Below are 21,127 nucleotides of genomic sequence, written 5' to 3' on the forward strand. Positions count from 1 at the left end.
TGGGAGGCAGTTCACATCAAAACAGCAACTCTGGGAGGCTATTCCGACTTCATGCAAAGAAATACAAGCAGAAACTCTACAAAAACTCACAAGTTCAATAGATGCAAGGTGGTATCAAAGAAGGGTTCCTATGTTAACATGTAACTTGGCCAGTTAGGATGTTTTGGAGTTAAATAGCTTTTTTGTTCAGTGAATGTGACCTCCTAATGCTGCAAATTCCACAAATGAGCATTTTCAGTTCTTTAAAACATATCAAATGTTTAGAAATTCTACTGTGCCTAATAATTTGGAACAGTGCAATTTGAGTTTTTATTCATTTTGGAGATTATACTGTTATCATTGGGAGGTTTCTTCAATAAAATTCGATGTATACTCTAACGGGTGATGACCTTTATTAGACTGACTGTCATTTGTACTGACTATTTAGGAAAATCATAGAAAAATATCATTTGCATAATTTGGAACACGGTGTATGCGCCTGTTTTCATGCTATTTTTATACGGTCTTTAACAAGGGGGCGTTACAAAGTCGATTATCTGCTGTCACTTAACAGGCTATTATGCATAATTACCAAGGGAGCGTAGCTTACATGGTAACGATCATAAGAGATTTGCACTAGATAAAAAGGCCCATATCTCTGGAACTGTACGGCGGATTTAAAAAACAAAAGGAATACTGAGGGGAACCGCGGGAATAAAATAAGAATCACAATTAGACACTTAACCTGGTGAGCAGAAGATACATTTTTTTAATGTATGTTTGAAGGCAATGGATACCTTTGACGTGCAATATCATTTTTTTCTGTTATCTTTTAGCTAATAAAAGTGCACTAAATTTTATACTGCAATCTTTATTCATTTTCAGAGCCCTTGATATGCACTTTCAGATTTTTTTCCCTTGTGGGAGTATTCCTCCCAGTAATATGGGCTGGATGTGAGGTCTGGGTATATCCAAGGTGCTGCTGTCTTCATCAGCTCATATATGAGCACAGCTTCTATCCTGCACTTATTTTCTCTTCATTGATTTCCTCCTTGACTACAGCCAGATTTCCCTACTCTCCACGCCCACACCAATCAATGCAGATTTATGTACGATTTTCCCCCCCTCCATGCTGCGATCTCTAACACTTAGAAATGGGAAGGGTAACGGGACTTATGTGCTGTCACTACAATCCTTTTGAAGCTCCACGAGATTTTCCCTTACTAATCAGCCGTGATAGGAGACGCTGTGCTGAAAACCGCAGAGAGCGTCTTATAAAAGAACGCGTCAGAGTCACCCCGACACTGTGCACACGTTACCGGAGTTCACCCTGTTAAGTGTTTCAGGTGTCGGCTGAACAATAGTGATTGACCCAGCAGTTGTCTCCCCCACACATGAGCGCTCGCTACCAGAGAGCTGCCGACACAACATTTTTAGAGGTGTCTTATCTCATCGGAAAAAGGATAGCCAGTATGAAAACAGACATGCCTGATCCTTATCTCCCCTGACATCATCTGTCGGGAGAGGGTTAGCAGCCCCCCCCGCACACACTGGATTATCGCCAGAACCTGTAAAGCTCAACAGGTTCAGCCAACGTTAGCTGTATCTGCTCACATTTGCGTAGGAAGCCCTGCTACAAATCTGGCAGAGAAGCAGAACGCAAGACACAATGAAAATGTGAACAAAATTTAAAAAAAGAACAAGTTGGAATCCTAAATTGTTTCCTAAAGCTAGCACAGTGTGTCCGGAGGTAATTAATTCCAGCATTTTCAATGTCAGTCTTGACAGAGACCACTGGGGTAAGGTGCTGCAAATGTATTAATAAATGAGCGCCTCGTACATTACTGGTATAGTTTGCGGCACTTTTGTGGTGTAAATTATAATGAATTTGTCGGATCTAGCCAGTTTCACTAAATTTCGCTCACTTTGCATAAGGATGGCTGACCTGGCGTAAAAATGGCACAAAAATTCAGAGACATTTCCAACATTTTCAAGTCACAAATTGTTTGATGAATCGTGCCCCAAGTACTATGAAAGATTTATGGTAAATTGACATATTGATGGTCTTAACTCAATAGTGCCATATAATTGGTACTGGCTGCACCTGACAAATAGTCATTAGTTATGAGCGAGCGAATGTGCTGGGATAAGGTGTTATCCGTCCATTCTCGTGTGCTGAGTGTCTTCTGTGTGCTCGAAAGATATGATCCGCGTCCCCGCGGCTGCTCGACAGCCACAACACATGCAGAGATTTCCTATTTGTCAGACATCGCTGCATGTGTTGCAGCTGTCGAACAGGCACGAGACATGCAGCCGCGGGGACTCGAACATAGTATTAGATCACGCCGAAGTCACTCGGTTAACACCCGAGCATGGCGGATAACACCTTCTCCGAGCACGCTGACTCATCACTAATAGTCATGGGTCCACATCCAAGACCCCCACCCATCTCTAAATGAAAGGTGTTACTAAATAAGTGGCAGTATCACTCGATCTGCACTTCCGATAATGGCCAGGCACTGCCGCTCTTGCATCCATCAGACGTTTATGGCACGTTCTGTGGATTTGCCATAAATGTCTGTAATTGATGATAAATTAGATCAATACCTTGCATGCAGATTATCCAGATCTTCACTGAGGATAAATGGATTTGTAGTCAGGAAGGCTCCCAGCTCATTGTCTGCTACACCCACATCTTTCAGGAAAAAGAGGATTTTACTGATATCCTTTTCAAAGTCCAACTTCAAGAGAAACGTTCCCACATTTGGTCGCTTTTCTAGCTTTGATAAATCCACACCTGGGAATAAAAATGTGTTTTCTTTCTAAAGAAAAAAACGACCATCAATATAACAAGCATCCTTATTCTGCCCCATCGTGCATACATTTCTCCTGAGGTTATGCCATGAACATGTGAGATAGAATCCGTCGGAGCCAGTTATTTCCATGGATGCTGTGTAGTACATTGATCAAGTTCAACATTAGGGAAACAGGGTAAAGAACAAGAGCGAGTTGTACGAGATGGATAAATCTATTTAGCCTCCTTATTTTGAATTAAACATTGGCTTTAGGAAATGTGTGCAAAAGTTTTAGGCAGGTGTGGAAAAAAATGCGGCGAAGGAAGAATACTTTAGAAAATAGAAGTGTTAATTTATAGTTTATACTGATCAATCAATCAATAAAATGCAAAGTGAATGAACAAAAGAGAAGTCTAATTCACATCAATTTGTCTAGGTAAACTTTGTACAAAGTTTTTGAAGGAACACAATAGTTAGGCAGTTCTAAACATCTTGGATAACCAACCAATGATCTTTTGAGGATGTAAGCTTGTGCAAATCCTTCTGTTTCTTTTTTTCTTAGAATTCCAAACAGATTTGATGACCAAATCAGGGCTCTGTGGGGACCATATCATCACTTCCAAGACTTTGTTCTTCCGTCTTGTCACAGGTCATACACCATGGCAAGAATGAGCACAAACACAGACACAGGTTAGTTATATTGCATCAGCAAGGAGTCTCCTATGCAAAGATTTCAAAGTTGTGCTGTTCAAGCTCTTTTGAAGAAACGCCAATAAATGGGCAACGCTGAGGACTGTAGGCGACGCAGTGCTTGGCCAAGGAAACTTTGTGCAGCAGATGAGAGACAAATCTGACTTACGATCTTTCGAAATAGGAATATGTCCAGCAGTGTCATCAGCTCAACTGGGTGCAAACATCTACTGAGAAATCTGGCTACTAGTGGTCTCCGTAGGACAATTGTGGCCAAAAAAGCCATAACTTTGACATGGAAATAAAGCCAAGTGACTCAACTATGCATGAAAACATAGGAATTGGGGGTGAAGAAAAATGGCGAAAATGTGAAATAGCTATCTGTAATAGAAAGCAGTTTGTTCGCTTAATAGCTGGTGAGTGATGCAATAATGAGTGTCTGCAGGCAACAGTGAAGCATGGTGGAGGGTCCTTGCAAGTTTGGTGCTGAGTTTCAGGAAATGACGTTGACGATCAATAGTTTCCTCATTGGTGAAAGCACAGGCAGAAACTAATCCATTATCCATCCTGTATCACCATCATGGAGGCGCCAGCTTAGTGCCAAAATTTATTCTGACCTCAAACATACAGCCAATGTCATTAAGAATAAAGAGTCCTGGAAGTGATGATATGGCTCCCACAGAGACCTGATCTCAACATCATAGAGTCTTTCCAGGATTACAAGAGACAGTAGGCTTTGCACAAGCGACATGGAGAGAAGATCTGTGGTCAGTTCTCCAAGATGTTTGGAACAACCTCCCTGCCGATTTCCTTTAAAAAACTGGGAGCAAGGGTACCGAAAAGAATCAATGAAGGCAAAGTGCAGTCACAGGAAATAATGACTGGGTTTAGATTTCTCTTCTGGTCATTCACTTTGCTTTTTGTTAATAAAAAAAGACTATTAACACTTCTAGTTTTGAAAGCTTTCTTAGTTTGCAGTGTTTCTTTTTTCTACACCTGCCTTCAGCTCTTGCACAGTACTATACATCAGTTAATCCACTAATTTCAGTAGGCTGGCAGACTATATAACGTGTATGGGGGGCCCTGCAGCAGATGTCCAATAAGGGTAAATCCAATCCATTTTTTCCCCTATAGATGAATTTATTTCCCCTTTTCCTACTGAGAACACAGGCACACTAGGCCACACAGTGTAAGGGGGGTACGTCGGGAGAGAGTGGTGGGCTACACTAGATTTTGTTCTTCTCTTTTTTTTTTCTCTCAAATTTATGATTATATTTAAAAGAAGCAACATCAGAACAATGCCACAAAAAAAATATCAGCAATGATGACGCAATACCTTATCGATTTCATTTATGTACAGCTCTGGACCAGAGATGCGAAAGATATACTCGCTCCTGTGATTGTTTCTCCTGCATCTCGTCCAAAGTTGATCATAAATCAAGTCAGTCAGGTCAGCGCTCCGGCTGCTCCTGAGCTCATGTCACTGACTTGGTTTATGATGCGTTTGGAAATGGATGTGCAGAAAAAAAAACCCTCGCTCCTGTGATAAAACAGGCAGGGAAATGCGCTACCTCACAGAAAGCAGGTTCTATGTTATCTGTATAATCACTTATTATTTCTCCCCTGGCCAGTAGATGTGGTATGTGCAGTCCATGTTCAGACTCAGCTGTACATAGAAGGGGCCCTTGTATAAGATTAACTCAGCACAGAAACATTTCCATTAGGATAGCACATCTCATTGATGGAATAAAGAGAAATTCCATGTCTATTAGTTAAAATGTTCCTTCATCATGTGACAACCCATTTAATAAATGCATTGGTCATGATCTATCCCAGCAGAACATCTTATTGGCATCTCTGCTACTTAAAAAAGTTTGTCAGCACAAAATGACTGTTCAAACCTGTCGAGGTAGCTATTTAGGGAGGGCTAATTAACCCTTCACGGTTGATCCAGTGATTTCCAAATTATTCCACAGTGTTGCTAGCAACTCAAATGACCACACGGAGACAGGGGTCTCTGTACGGGAGGATCGAGACAGAGAACATCTTATTGGCATCTCTGCTACTTAAAGTTTGTCAGCACAAAATGACTGTTCAAACCAAGCACCTTTCTACCTACTTGCTTTCCTTCTATCTCTGAATACAGGGTCCTGTAAAGCCAAAGCTGTCAAAAAAAAAAAAAGTAGGTAGGAAGGTGCACCGAACTGCTTGGCCACCCAAAGGTGCAGTGAGTACTTGTGCATGGTTTGAACAGTCCTTTTTCTGCTAACAGACTCCCGTTCAAACCGACGAGTCTGTTGGTGCGTATGTCACAGAAACCTTCTTGTATGTCTATACAGCGGCTAATGTCAGAAAATATTCCTAGTGTAAACGGCTGTAAAACAAAAAAGTGAGTAGAGCCTTTGAAACGAGAAATGGCCCTGAGAATATGAGGGAATTAGCTGTAGATAGCGAGTGCCCACTCACCAAGCAGAACCAGCTTCTGTAGAGTTTCCGAACTATCCACATAGTCTCGAAGTGTAAAGGATGATGGAGGGATTGGAGGAACTGGTATCATGGCCATAACTTCATCTTCTGTCATAGCATCCAAAGGAGATAAAGAAGGAACATCCTCCAGTGCTTGGAAAGGCAAAAGAGACAAAAATCAGATGCTTCTACGAGCTATTAATAATATATATGTACAGGGGTATCATAATATACTCTCTGCTGACTCCCACAGAAATTAATGGAGAGAGCCACGACCATGCATGGTCACCTTCTCATTAATTCTCCCCATAGGTAGGCATGCATCTAACCAGTGTGACTACTGTTTTGCAAGAAAGTGCGAGTCCACCTTTGTGAACAATTTTTTTTTTTTTTAATTTAAATTCATGCATTTTAGAGCTAAAAATATATATATATTTTTTAAATTGGGTTTCATTAAAAATGTTGCACCATTTGGATTTTACAGGCTCTTTGTTTTTCTGGAAGCTCAACTTTGATGTGGCCTATGCTCATAAAACAGCTGAAAGGAGCTAAGAAAAATACAGACAAAAGAGTTGCAAACTCTGCAGACTGTCAGAAAGAGCTCACTGACAGATTCCCAGTTAACTCATTCTGCAGCCAGCAATAGACAGTACAACACAGAGGCTATAGGAGACAACTGGAGATAAATGTTTAATGAAACACAATTGATTTTTAGTCCCAAACACATGCATTTAAGTAAAAGAAATATACCCGGATTATATGACGCACTTTATTCTCCCCAAATTTTGGGGGAAAATGGGGATGTGTCTTATAGTCCGAATGTAGCTTACCGGATGGGGTGGATGTGGTGAAGCGGGATCCCAGGAGGCACAGTTGCTGCTGCAGGAGGATGGCGCAGGCAGGAGTGGGGTGATGCTGCAGGCCCCAGGCTGGAAGGAGGGTGTGTTCAGTGTTGCGAGGATTCGGCGTACCCTGTGCTTTCACAAAATGTTAGCAGAGTCCCTGCACTTCCCATCCTTTTCACTGTGGTGGACACTGGGGAAATTGGCCACTGGAGGCAGCGAATGTGCAGAATGAGATCCCGGCTCCTGAGATTTTGTCTCACGAGATCTCAATCTGCGCATGAGCCGCCTCTGACAGCCATTCTCCCTGAAGGCCACCGCAGTGAAAAGGATGGGAAGTGTGAGACTGCGCCAAGATTTTGTGAAAGCACAGGGTACGCCGAATCCTCGCAACACTGAACACACCCTCCTTCCAGCCTGGAGCCCGCAGCATCGCCCTACTTCTTCTGACGCCACCAGCTTCCTGCAGCAGCGATCCTGCCTCCTGGGACCCCGCTCCACCGCAGCGGCCCCACCCCAGCAAGCCACCGTAAGAGCGGAATATAGGGTCTACCACCATTTTATGTAAAAAAAGAATTTCATATTTTCCTCCCCAAAATTTGGGATACATGTTATGGTCTGATGCATCTTAGAAAGTACGGTGTATGTATTTCTATTGTTCCCATTGGTGGATAACTGCAGTGACCGGAACCAGAGCTTCTATTCTATGACAGCAGCTGACCACTCATCCACCTTTTTGACTTCCATGGGCGACACAGTTTTTGGGGGTGATCAGCGCTTTTGTACCTTCTGGATCCTTTTCCACTCGGGGTATTCCATTGGCCTCCTGTTGCTTTTGGCTGATGACAGGCAGATTGTTTTCTGGGTGAGGGATCTTTACGCCATCCTCCGTGCTGGATTGAGTACAGACGGCCCAAGACTGGAAAATATGTCTACTCGCTGTGTTTTGTAGAATAGAAAATGGAAGTGATGGAAAAAGATCATCTGTCTTCAGCTGCCTGGGGGCTGTGACCGGCAAATGACGCAGAGCTGCAAGTAGGGATCTGGCGCTCCTCCGACAGATGCTCAGAGCCATCCTTCACTAAGCAAACCTAGGAAAACAGGAAACTTCTGATTAACCTTTCCAACACCTGGAGAGGTTTCTTTTTTGCTTCCTTATTTCAAGAGCCATAACTTTTTATTTTTCCTTCTACATAGCCGTACGAGGAACACCATTTGTACTTTGGAAGGACACCATTTATTTTACTGTATATTGTACAGAAAAAGAATCTTAAAAGTTGAAAAAAATTCCGAAGCTTATAGAAAAAAAAAAATTGCATTTGTGCCGTCATTTTTCTGAGACAAGTACGGTAACTTTATTTTTTCATACACAGAGATGTGTGAGGACTTATTTTTGTTTCCGTGTCCTAAGCTTGGGGAAAATTTAACATTTTGATCACTTTTTATTGAATTTTTTCAATGGAGGGGAGAGGTATATATTGACAGCAAAATTCTAGCATTTCATTTTTTTTTCTTTTGGCTTTTAAAAAAGGTACAGTTTCAATAATTTTATATTTTGAAACATGACTTACAGACAACGATACCTGTTTTATTATTTTTTTTCTTTATTTTTTAAAAGAGTGAATTTAAAACACATGCATACGGTATATATTTTTTCCCATTTTTCAAGACTTTTTTTTTACATATATTTTTCCATTCTTAAAAACTTTTTTTTTTTACTGTATTTTTTTTGTCTCCCCTAAACGACTTGAAACTGCAGTTGTTTGATCGCTTGTACTACATGCAGCCATATTACCATATTGCAGTATATAGCGTATTTATGGCTCCTTAGGAGGACCAAGATGTTAACACATTGCCTCCCTGAGCACACTGGCCACAATTAAAAGTCACCATCAGCAATCTGAACTAGATCCGATGCGTTTATGGGCAGATGCTGGCTGTATGACACTGCCAGCATTCACCAGCTATGGTGTAGCCTCAGCTCCTGGGCATGTGACCTGTGACAAAAACCAAAGTAACAGGCTATTAAAGGGTTGATGAAGCATTTAGGGCTTAGATAAACCAAACAACTCATTCCCCCCAAGATATGTTCATTTACAGCACTGGTGGGAGTACGTAGAAGATTAAAGGGAGAGGCCAAAATTCGTCACCCCATTGATGAGCGTAGATGGGTGGCCGTGGTAAGCAAGAGAGTCTATAAACACCTGCCATGAGTGAGCTAAGTTTTAGGCTTTGGTCACAAGGAGAGGAGCTTCAAAAACTTTTGAAAAACTCTTCCAATCCACGTTAATGGTAAATCCACAGTGACGTTCATAAAAGGAGTTTTTTGAGTGATTTTTTTTCTCTGAGAAGGTTCTGAAAAACTTGTGATGTGAAAAAAACATGCATGTCACTTTCTTTGAGGCTATGTGCCCTTCCCAGAAAACGTGCGGTTTATTTCCGCGCGTTTTTTGCACAAAAACTGCGCGTTTTTGATGCGTTTTTTTTCGCGCGTTTTCTGGAAACATTGGAAATGGCTAAAAAAGCGGAGCTATGCGGAAATTAATGAGCATGCTGCGTTTTTAGCCGCTAAGCGTTTTCTGAGCAGAAAAAAAATATGCATGCATTGACACAAAAAGCCAAAAATGCATTAAATTTAATGGGAAGCTTCTTTTAAGCGTTTCTGCAGCGTCTGATCTGCCTCAAACGCTGCGGAAACGCTTACAAAAACGCAACGTGGGCACACGGCCTGAAGTAGGCACTGGTTGAATTTGCTCCAAACTAAGGACTCTCCAATCAAAAAGTTGCAAAAAAAAAAAAAAAAAAACCTGAAAAAAAAAACCACAGCTCTTCCAAAACTGCTTCAGGAAATGAAAAAAACTGGAGTGTTTCCAAAAGTGGTTTCCACTCGAGAAAAAAAAACCTTGAATTTAAAAAAAAAAAACCCCAAACAAATCAGAATTGGTCTACATTGCAGGGTTGTTTTATCACACATCCATAGGACCGGCTCCAACTTTCTGATTGCCGGCGGTTTGGCTGCTGGGACCATCACCGATCCCAAGAATACGGCTCTGAAAAGCCCAGTGGGAATCCACCGCCGGCTGTAGCTTTATTATTGTATTTTTAGACCCCCGTATATAACATAGGGGATAACCAGGGGACTGCTGACACTTTTCCCATTCTCGGCTGTCAGCTAAGCCAGGTTGTGATGCCCACAGGTGCAGCCTCGGGGTGACAAGTCCGCATCAGACTCCTCACACCATCCCATGCCCCTCCGCTCATTAGGACTCCGCCGCCGCTCTGCAATCCGCTATATAGGAACGGGAACCTCTAGGCAGAGAAATTATACTACATTTCTAATTGGAGGCATTTCCTAATATTATTATTACACCTACTACATATTGAGATAGGATCTCGGAGATGGGAAGACCCCTTTAAGCCGTATGACCCAGGTGTAATGGCCAATATAGAAGTGAAAGTGTAGGGCCAAGTTGGAAAACCAGAAGATCCATAAGTCTCCTTCTATCCAATGAGTATGGCTACCCTCCTGTATGAAGTATTTTGATTGTATCCGGCCATTGTCTAATCTGTGTATTAATTCCTCTGGGTTCTTACAGACCTCTGCTTGCTGTGACTGAATAACAGTCTTGATTACGGTATTTTCTACGAGAAACTGACAGGTGAGTCCTAACCATGCGATCATTTCCCAGGTGCACGGCTCGGCTTTGGTGAAATCACGTTTGGCCTTACAAAATCCGTCACAATATTCACAACGTAATTCTGCAGGAAAAACAAAAGACGCGCAGAGCTGTATTCGCAGATTTCAGATTTGCAATGCTATTTGTTGGCGTCTGCTTGTAGAACGTCACCTAGAAGCCCATAGAGGATACTCGCATCCTAAATTTACAACTGGTAGCGTGGACATGTAAACCACGGACGGGTTGCACATTTTTTTTTCCAACCTGTAAAAGACCACATTGTGTGATCATCGCATGTTCAGGACAGATTTGCAATCTCTCCAAGAAAAGAATTGTTGGGTTATTCCTAAGTTGTGCCCCTCTGTAGTCCCAGCAATCCGGAGAATGACGCTCTGCAGCGCCACGACTCGAATGGAGCAGAGGTGTAAACGGCCAATGACAGCGACACTCATTGTCTACGAGACTCCAGGAAATAGGTGAATGCTGTACTTTCTCTGTAAGTTACATAGACAATGAATGAAGAAGAGGCCGAGCAAATTCTTCTCTGCTCCATTCAGTAGGAGCTACACAGGGGCTGGGTCCCGGATTACAATGGTTCTTGTGACCACAAGGGCTCCCAGCTGTCAGGACACCAGTCATCAGTAGGTTATGCCCTTCCCTATGGACAACGTACTATCTTGGCAATAACCCTTTGTAGCTCAGATTTATCGGCAAGCAGAGATCTTATGACAACTGAGCATGTTTGCCAAGGCGATGCCAACAGCTTTCATCAAGCAGAAAGCCATAATCATCCAGACTTCGGGAACTTGCAAAGAATATGAGAATATGAGCATTGCTTGCACGTCACCTACCATGCTACTGAATTCCCGCAGGTCAGGTTACACTGAGTAAGGAAGAAGCGCAGCGGGCAGGAGATTTCTATAAATCCCATCCATCTTGCTGGAACCATAAGACGATGTGTTTTTGATGCAGTGAAAATACACAGCAGCAAGAACTCAAAAAAAACCTCAAAATTCGCACAGAGACTTATACAACCGGCTGCCAAGTCTTACTGCTGCAATCAAGGCTAGTATAAAGGGGTTGTCCACTACTAGCGCAACCCCTTCTTGATCAAAATGTTTGCCCCCCCCATAAAACAATAAATCCTATACTCCCCTCCCGTGCCAGTGTCATTACGGTGGCATCAAGTGAGGGGTATGAGAAGTTGTCCAGTAGCGGGCAACTTTTTTAACCCCTAAGATACCACTGTCAATACCGATATTAGCATTACAGAGGTTGGAAATGGGGTACAGATTGCATTGTCACCGATACCAGGCAGGACTGCAAAGAACCATCACAAGTGCATGTAACATCACTGACGCGATTCAGACGAGGTGTGTAAAATTATATACATACACCTCATAGTACATGTAGAGATGGCTCAGGAGTAAGGGCACATATAGTCTGATCCATACACACGTCTGAGGTTGTGTGCCAAGTACAGGGTGATTTTATACGGAGGCAGCAGAGGCGGCAGTTTTCTCTTACTGCGATATTACAGTATATCGCACACATATGCAGGATCGAGTCTGAGGCTAATAAAATTTAAAAAAAAATAAAATAAATTGTATATACGCCATGTGGGCCTAATACAGTCCACCTTTACTTTTTTGTTCAACCTGGAGTGCTTTTTCCATTTTTTTTTTATCTATATATATATCTAGCTATATATCTATCTCTCTATATATATCTACACTGCTCAAAAAAATAAAGGAAACACTCACATAACACATCCTAGATCTGAATGAATGAAATATTCTCATTGAATACTTTGTTCTGTACAAAGCTGAATGTGCGGACAACAAAATCACACAAAAATCATCAATGGAAATCAAATTTATTAACCAATGGAGGCCTGGATTTAGAGTCACACACAAAATTAAAGTGGAATGTAATGGCCTAAAAACAAGTCAAAATGAGGCTCAGTATTGTGTATGACCTCCCTACAATGCCTGGGCATGCTCCTGATGAGGCGGCGGATGTTCTCCTGAGGGATCTCCTCCCAGACCCGGACTAAAGCATCCGCCAACTCCTGGACAGTCTGTGGTGCAACGTGGCGTTGGTGGATGGAGCGAGACATGATGTCCCAGATGTGCTCAATCGGATTCAGGTCAGGGGAACAGGCAGGCCAGTCCATAGCTTCAATGCCTTCATCTTGCAGGAACTGCTGACACACTCCAGACACAAGAGGTCTGGCATTGTCCTGCATTAGGAGGAACCCAGGGCCAACCGCACCAGAATATGGTCTCACAAGGGGTCTGAGGATCTCATCTCGGTACCTAATGGCAGTCAGGCTACCTCTGGCGAGCACATGGAGGGCTGTGCGGCCCTCCAAAAAAATGCCACTCACCATTACTAACCCACTGCCAAACCGGTCATGCTGAAGGATGTGGCAGGCAGCAGATCGCTCTCCATGGCGTCTCCAGACTCTGTCATGTCTGTCACATATGCTCAGTGTGAACCTGATGTCATCTGTGAAGAGCACAGAGCGCCAGTGGCGAATTTGCCAATCCTGGTGTTCTGTGGCAAATGCCAAGCGTCCTGCACGGTGTTGGGCTGTGAGCACAACCCCCATCTGTGGACGTCAGGCCCTCAGACCATCCTCATGGAGACACATGTGCAGACCCATGCACATTTGTGGCCTGCTGGAGGTCATTTTGCAGGGCTCTGGCAGTGCTCCTCCTTGCACAAAGGCTGAGGTAGAGGTCCTGCTGCTGAGTTGTTGGCCTCCTCCACTTCTCCTGGTGTACTGGCCTGTCTCCTGGAGCGCCTCCAGCTACGCTGACAGACACAGCAAACCTTCTTGCCATAGCTCGCATTGATGTGCCATCCTGGATGAACTGCACTACCTGAGCCACTTGTGTGGGTTGTTGAGTTTGTCTCGTGCTACCACGAGTGTGAAAGCACAACCAACATTCAAAAGTGACCAAAACATCAGCCAGAAAGCATTGGTACTGAGATGTGGTCTGTGGTCCCCACCTGTAGAACCAGTCCTTAATTGAGGGTGTCTTGATAATTGCCAATAATTTCCATCTGTCGTCTATTCCATTTGCACAACAGCATGTGAAATTGATTGTCAGTCAGTGTTGCTTCCTAAGTGGACAGTTTGATTTCACAGAAGTTTGATTTACCTGGACTTATATTCTGTTGTTTAAGCGTTCCCTTTATTTTTTTGAGCAGTGTGTATATATATATATGGCCTCTTTCACACTTACATTTTTTCTTGTCATTTAATATCCGCCAAAATGGCGGAAAGCGGATCCGTTTGTAACTGATGCAAACGGATGCCACCGGACCGTTTATTTGACGGATCCGTTGAATGCAGAATTTTAAAGGAGAGAGAGAAAGAGAGAGAGAGAATTTTTTTTTTCCACCGCCAGAAAGGATTTCAGGGTTAAATCCCCGGCTGACTTCCTTTTTCCGGGCATGCGCACTGTAAAATGCGGACCCTACAGCAAAAAAAAGTTGCAGGGTCCATCCAGGCATGCCAGCGGACGCAAACATTTTGGCGGATCCGCAAAATAACGGATCCAACTGATGGCCATCCGTCAAGATCCGCCGGTAATGCAACTCAATGGGGAAAAAAACGGATCCGCAAAAAAAATGGCGGCTCCGTTTCTTTCAAAAACTGGCGGATTTTGACTGATGGTCAAAAACGGAAGTGTGAAAGAGGCCTAAGCTGAAGAGCCCGGCGCTGCCCGGGCATAGTAACTAACTGTGGTTAGTTATAGCAAATTATAATTATCCTCCATCCCATAGTCCAGTGCCCATACACCCATCATACATATCCGCCATCCCATGGTCAACCATTATGACATCATAATGAGCGGCGGGGCTTGCAACCTATGACATCAGCGTCGCCATGGCAACTATTATGACATCATAATGAGGGGCGGGGCTTGATACACACTTTTTCCCCAATTATGTAGATAGGGGCAAAATTGTTTGGTGAATTGGAAAGCGCAGGGTTAAAATTTCGCCTCACAACATAGCCTAGGACGCTCTCGGGGTCCAGACGTGTGACTGTGCCAAATTTTGTGGCTGTAGCTGCGACGGTGCGGATGCCAATCCCGGACATACACACATACATATATATATACACACACACACACACACACACACACACACACACACACACACATTTGAGCTTTATATATTAGATATATATATAAATACAAGGTGGCCCGATTCTATCGCATCGGGTATTCTAGAGTCTCTGTTAAGATAAAAAATAGTGATATACTCACCTCCTTATGGCCCCCGGACTCTGTCCCTCCTCTCCACGCTCCCAGCATCTTCCGGTCCCAGTAATGCTTAGCGCGAAACACCGCCTATGACGTCGCGCTCGTGAGAGAGTGACGTCATCTCCGGCCCTTCTCACTAAGGCTAGTTTCACACTAGCGTTTTTGAGCGCAGCGACGGCCTGCGCACGGCCGCCGCTAAGCCCCGCCCCCTGCCGCTCCTCCGCCGGTAGCTCCGCCTACCGGCGCATGACGCTGCATGCGCCCTGCGTCCCCTATCTTTATCACTGGAGGCGCAGGCCGTGCGCAGTATGCGTTTGGCGGCGCATGCACCTTTTTGACGGTGCGTCGGCGCAACCAAACTGCAGCAGGTTGCGTTTGGCGCAGGTCGGCGCACCGTCAAAAGGACGCATGCGCCGCCAAACGCATACTGCGCACGGCCTGCGCCCCCAGTGATAAAGATAGGGGACACAGGGCGCATGCAGCGTCATGCGCCGGTAGGCGGAGCTACCGACAGAGGCGCGGCAGGGGGCGGGGCTTAGCGGCGGCCGTGCGCAGGCCGTCGCTGCGCTCAAAAACGCTAGTGTGAAACTAGCCTAAGCATTACTGGGACCGGAAGATTCCGGGAGCGTGGTGAGAGGAGGGACAGAGTCCGGGGGTCGTTGGAAGGTGAGTATATAACTATTTTTTATTTTAACAGAGACTCTAGAATACCCGATGCGATAGAATCGGGCCACCATGTAGTGTATTATACTTCTGTTACACCCGGAGCTGCTGTCACTGTTCTGCTGTTACCTAATGTATTGTACTCCAGTTACACCCAGAGCTGCTGTCACTGTTCTGCTGTTATATAATATATTGTACTCCAGTTACTCCCAGAGCTGCAGTCACTGTTCTGCTTTTACCTAATGTATTATACTCCTGTTACAGCCAGAGCTGCAGTCACTGTTCTGCTGTTACCTAATGTATTGTACTCAAGTTACACCCAGAGCTGCTGTCACTGTTCTGCTGTTACCTAATGTATTGTACTCCAGTTAATCTCAGAGCTGCAGTCACTGTTCTGCTTTTACCTAATGTATTGTAGTCCAGTTACACCTAGAGCTGTAGTCACTGTTCTGCTGTTACCTAATGTATTGTACTCCAGTTACACCCAGATCTGCACTGTTCTGCTGTTAACTAATGTACTCCTGTTGCACCCAGAGTTGCAGTCACTGTTCTGCTGTTACATAATGTAGTGTACTCCAGTTACTCCCAGAGCTGCAGTCACTGTTCTGCTTTTACCTAATGTATTGTAGTCCAGTTACACCCAGAGCTGCAGTCACCGTTCTGCTCTTACCTAATGTATTATGCTCTTGTTACAGCCAGAGCTGCAGTCACTGTTCGGATCTTACCTAATGTATTGTACTCCAGTTACACCCAGAGCTGCATTCACTTTTATGCTGTCACCTAATGTATTGTACGCAAGTTACACCCAGAGCTGCAGTCACTGTTCTACTGTTACCTAATATATTGTACTCCAGTTACACCCAGAGCTGCATTCACTTTTCTGCTGTCACCTAATGTATTGTACTCCAGAATATGTACAGGACTGTGTAATGAGCAACGCAGCAGTGATGCCTTTAACGGCTGTAATGTGCCTGTACAATAAGCAATGCAGCCGTGTTGCCACAACGACTAAGCAACTGTCGCTGATTGGTTGCAGCCTAACTGCCGTGACCAATCAGCGAGGTGGGATTTCCATTACAGACAGAATTAGACAATTATATAGTAGACTAGATTAAGGCCCGATGCTATCGCATCGAGAGGATAGTGACACACCTCTTGCCATGTTAACCCTCAACACACCACACCGCCTCAACACACACTCCTCTCACCTTTCACCATCTCCACTCACGTCCACTCACTCTTTCACTCCACATACGACCCTTTCTCTCTCACTCCATCTCTCATACTCACACCGTCATCGTCGCTGCCCCGACATCTTCCTCCGCCGCCGCGATCCTGGATCCAGACGTTCTCCAGGCCGCCGACATGTTCTTGCGGCGACGCCATCTTGGATTTCGTGAAATCCCGCGATATTCAAGATGGCGTCGCCGCAAGAACATGTCGCTGGCGTGGACGACATCGGGATCCAAAATGGCGTCGGCGTAATCTCACGAGATTTCGCCGACGCCATCTTTTTGGATCCCGATGTCGTCCACGCCAGCGACATGTTCTTGCGGCGACGCCATCTTGAATATCGCGGGATTTCACGAAATCCAAGATGGCGTCGCCGCAAGAACATGTCGGCGGCCTGGAGAACGTCTGGATCCAGGATCGTGGCGGCGGAGGAAGATGTCGGGGCAGCGACGATGACGGTGTGAGTATGAGAAACGGAGTGAGAGAAAGGAACGTATGTGGAGTGAAAGAGTGAGTGGAGGTGAAAGGTGAGAGGAGTGTGTGTTGAGGCGGTGTGGTGTGTTGAGGGTTAACATGTGCGTGTGTGTGGTGACGTCACCGGTTACAACCAGGGCTGTGGAGTCGGAGTCGGTGCTCATTTTGGTGGAGTCGGAGTCGGTATAAAATGGACCGACTCCGACTTTTAAAATATATAATAAATTGGGTACAGTAATTCAATGCAGGATGTGCTGAATATTTTTTCATATGAGTTTGGGAAAGTTATGAAATGTCCTATAAATGGCTGTTCTATTCCTGATCTAAGGCTACATTCACACACAGCGTTTTTCCTGTGTTTATTGAGGATACGTTTTTCAGCTGCAAAAGCTGATCATCTTTTTAAAAAACTGCATCACCTGAAAGGTTTTTGAGCTCATAGATAATGTTTTCAATAGCAAAAGCAGATTAGAAATCTGCTCTATCCATTTATCCATATCTGTCTATCCATATCGTATCTGTACCAAAAAGAATGAAAACCGGTTAGTACACCAATATATATTCTGTTCTATCTAAATATCTTGATTATTGGATCATAAAAATGATTAAATGTCTGAGGTTCACATTGTACTACAATAAGTTTTTCACTTAAATATAAGCAATATGTGTGGGAGTCGGAGTAAGGGAAATTGAGGAGTCGGAGTCGCAGGTTTGGCTTACCGACTCCACAGCCCTGGTTACAACTGGACGGAAGTTGTTATAACCGGAAGCTGCTTAGGGCATTTATTATTATAGATATGATATAGCTCTACGTGTATATCTATATATATCTATATATAGCTCATATCACCTCAATAAGTAGTGATCATATCTGAACCCCGTCCGCATAACTGTTTGAAATACCAAAATATCAGAATATTTTTCCTTGACGGTGAACGCTGAAACAGAGAAAAAATAATGTAAATGGCGGAGTTACATTTTTTTGTGTTTTTTTTTAATTAACCCCCCCTCCAAAAAAAAACAAAACATAAGCTGGAATAACACTCAATAAGGTGATGATTCCATCTGCAGATGACACTGACCAGATAACAATCCTTCAGCTCTATAGACAGAAAAACGAAAAACTAGAGAAGCACGACCGACCGCCACACTCCTCACCTGCCTCCTCCGCCCTCCACACACCTCACCTGCCTCCTTACTCTGTGCCCTCCGCACACCTCACCTGCCTCCTTACTCTGTGCCCTCCGCACACCTCACCTGCCTCCTTACTCTGTGCCCTCCGCACACCTCACCTGCCTCCTTACTCTGTGCCCTCCGCACACCTCACCTGCCTCCATACTCTGTGCCCTCCGCACACCTCACCTGCCTCCATACCCTGTGCCCTCCGCACACCTCACCTGCCTCCATACTCTGTGCCCTCCGCACACCTCACCTGCCTCCTCACTCCGTGCCCTCCGCACTCCTCACCTGCCTCCTCACTCCGTGCCCTCCGCACTCCTCACCTGCCTCCTCACTCCGTGCCCTCCGCACTCCTCACCTGCCTCCTCACTCCGTGCCCTCCGCACTCCTCACCTGCCTCCTCACTCCGTGCCCTCCGCACTCCTCACCTGCCTCCTCACTCCGTGCCCTCCGCACTCCTCACCTGCCTCCTCAATCCGTGCCCTCCGCACTCCTCACCTGCCTCCTCACTCCGTGCCCTCCGCACTCCTCACCTGCCTCCTCACTCCGTGCCCTCCGCACTCCTCACTCCGTGCCCTCCGCACTCCTCACCTGCCTCCTCACTCCGTGCCCTCCGCACTCCTCACCTGCCTCCTCACTCCGTGCCCTCTACACTCCGCACTCCTCACTTGCCTCCTCACTCCGTGCCCTCTACACTCCGCACTCCTCACTTGCCTCCTCACTCCGTGCCCTCTGCACTCCTCACCTGCCTCCTCACTCCGTGCCCTCCGCACTCCTCATCTGCCTCCTCACTCCGTGCCCTCCGCACTCCTCACCTGCCTCCTCACTCTGTGCCCTCCGCACTCCTCACCTGCCTCCTCACTCTGTGCCCTCCGCACTCCTCACCTGCCTCCTCACTCTGTGCCCTCCGCACTCCTCACCTGCCTCCTCACTCCGTGCCCTCCGCACTCCTCACCTGCCTCCTCACTCCGTGCCCTCCGCACTCCTCACCTGCCTCCTCACTCCGTGCCCTCCGCACTCCTCACCTGCCTCCTCACTCCGTGCCCTCCGCACTCACCTGCCTCCTCACTCCGTGCCCTCTACACTCCGCACTCCTCACTTGCCTCCTCACTCCGTGCCCTCTGCACTCCTCACCTGCCTCCACACCTGCCTCCTCACTCTGTGCCCTCCGCACTCCTCACCTGCCTCCTCACTCCGTGCCCTCCGCACTCCTCACCTGCCTCCTCACTCCGTGCCCTCTGCACTCCTCACCTGCCTCCTCACTCCGTGCCCTCTACACTCCGCACTCCTCACTTGCCTCCTCACTCCGTGCCCTCTGCACTCCTCACCTGCCTCCTCACTCAGTGACCTCCGCACTCCTCACCTGCCTCCGCACTCCTCACCTGCCTCCTCACTCTGTGCCCTCCGCACTCCTCACCTGCCTCCACACTCTGTGCCCTCCGCACTCCTCACCTGCCTCCACACTCAGTGACCTCCGCACTCCTCACCTGCCTCCACACTCTGTGCCCTCCGCACTCCTCACCTGCCTCCTCACTCTGTGCCCTCCGCACCTGCCTCCTCACTCAGTGACCTCCGCACTCCTCACCTGCCTCCACACTCTGTGCCCTCCGCACTCCTCACCTGCCTCCTCACTCTGTGCCCTCCGCACCTGCCTCCTCACTCAGTGACCTCCGCACTCCTCACCTGCCTCCACACTCTGTGCCCTCCGCACTCCTCACCTGCCTCCTCACTCTGTGCCCTCCGCACTCCTCACCTGCCTCCTCACTCTGTGCCCTCCGCACTCCTCACCTGCCTCCACACTCAGTGACCTCCGCACTCCTCACCTGCCTCCTCACTCTGTGCCCTCCGCACTCCTCACCAGCCCTCCGCAGATCACTGCCCACGTGGGTACCAACATTGCAGAGCACTTCCTGTTTGGACTGTACCACGCTGTACCCGCAGGGGGGGATTCTTACTTACTGTGCTTGTACACTGATTAGCTGCGGCTCACAGTGTGGTAACAGGGCTCCTGTACATCCCCAGAGATGAGCGCTGTACACAGCACACGGGTAAGGGGCAGACGTGCCTGAGCTGTGGCTCCCTCCCCCTCTCCTCCGCTTGGTGCGGCCCGCGCTGTGACTGTCGCTTCCTGGGCTGGGCGGAGAGGGCGCTCGCAGGGACATGGCGTCCTGTCTGCGCTCCAGGACTCTCAGCAAAGATGATGTCAACTATAAACTTCATTTCAGGATGATCAACGAGCAGCAAGTGGAGGACATCACCATAGACTTCTTCTACAGGCCGCACACCATCACTCTGCTCACCTTCACCATCATCAGTCTCATGTACTTCGCCTTCACCAGGTAAGGTGGCAGCAGCCTACTACAACTCCCAGCAGAGCCCTGCGTGCTGATTGGTAAATATACAAGTGCATGTTAGATAAGCATCATCACTGGGCGGACTACTACCCCCATGATGGACCACTAACCTTGTCACTGGGCGGACTACTACCCCCATGATGGACCACTAACCTTGTCACTGGGCGGACTACTACCCCCATGATGGACCACTAACCTTGTCCCTGGGCGGACTACTACCCCCATGATGGACCACTAACCTTGTCACTGGGCGGACTACTACCCCCATGATGGACCACTAACCTTGTCACTGGGCGGACTACTACCCCCATGATGGACCACTAACCTTGTCACTGGGCGGACTACTACCCCCATGATGGACCACTAACCTTGTCACTGGGCGGACTACTACCCCCATGATGGACCACTAACCTTGTCACTGGGCGGACTACTACCCCCATGATGGACCACTAACCTTGTCACTGGGCGGACTACTACCCCCATGATGGACCA

General features: G+C 46.5%; 2 protein-coding genes across 10 annotated transcripts in view; one reads left to right on the forward strand and one right to left on the reverse strand.

Moving 5' to 3' along the window:
• The window catches only part of MTERF3 (mitochondrial transcription termination factor 3), a 34,622-nt gene extending 14,228 nt beyond the window's left edge, over positions 1-20,394 (reverse strand). The window contains exons 1-5 of one of the 6 annotated variants that reach the window (XM_073550422.1): positions 20,241-20,384; positions 17,953-18,040; positions 7,559-7,863; positions 5,931-6,083; positions 2,587-2,776 (exon numbers count right to left, since the gene is read on the reverse strand). In XM_073550422.1, coding sequence (XP_073406523.1) covers positions 2,587-2,776; positions 5,931-6,083; positions 7,559-7,847 — 632 coding nt within the window. In that variant the 5' untranslated portion in view covers positions 7,848-7,863; positions 17,953-18,040; positions 20,241-20,384. Of the gene's footprint in view, positions 1-2,586; positions 2,777-5,930; positions 6,084-7,558; positions 7,864-17,952; positions 18,041-19,096; positions 19,137-20,139 lie in introns of those variants that run through there. The other 5 variants (XM_073550425.1, XM_073550423.1, XM_073550424.1 and 2 more) reach the window with 5 other exon arrangements.
• PTDSS1 (phosphatidylserine synthase 1) overlaps positions 1-21,127 on the forward strand; it is a 72,165-nt gene that overhangs the window by 10,336 nt on the left and 40,702 nt on the right. For 2 of the 4 annotated variants that reach the window (XM_073550419.1, XM_073550418.1), the window contains exon 3: positions 20,507-20,620. In XM_073550419.1, coding sequence (XP_073406520.1) covers positions 20,507-20,620 — 114 coding nt within the window. Of the gene's footprint in view, positions 1-10,368; positions 10,432-20,191; positions 20,330-20,506; positions 20,621-21,127 lie in introns of those variants that run through there. The other 2 variants (XM_073550421.1, XM_073550420.1) reach the window with 2 other exon arrangements.

The sequence above is a fragment of the Dendrobates tinctorius genome, unplaced genomic scaffold (genome assembly GCF_039654945.1).
Source record: "Dendrobates tinctorius isolate UK_male_01 unplaced genomic scaffold, ASM3965494v1 ptg000165l, whole genome shotgun sequence".
NCBI lineage: Eukaryota > Metazoa > Chordata > Amphibia > Anura > Dendrobatidae > Dendrobates > Dendrobates tinctorius.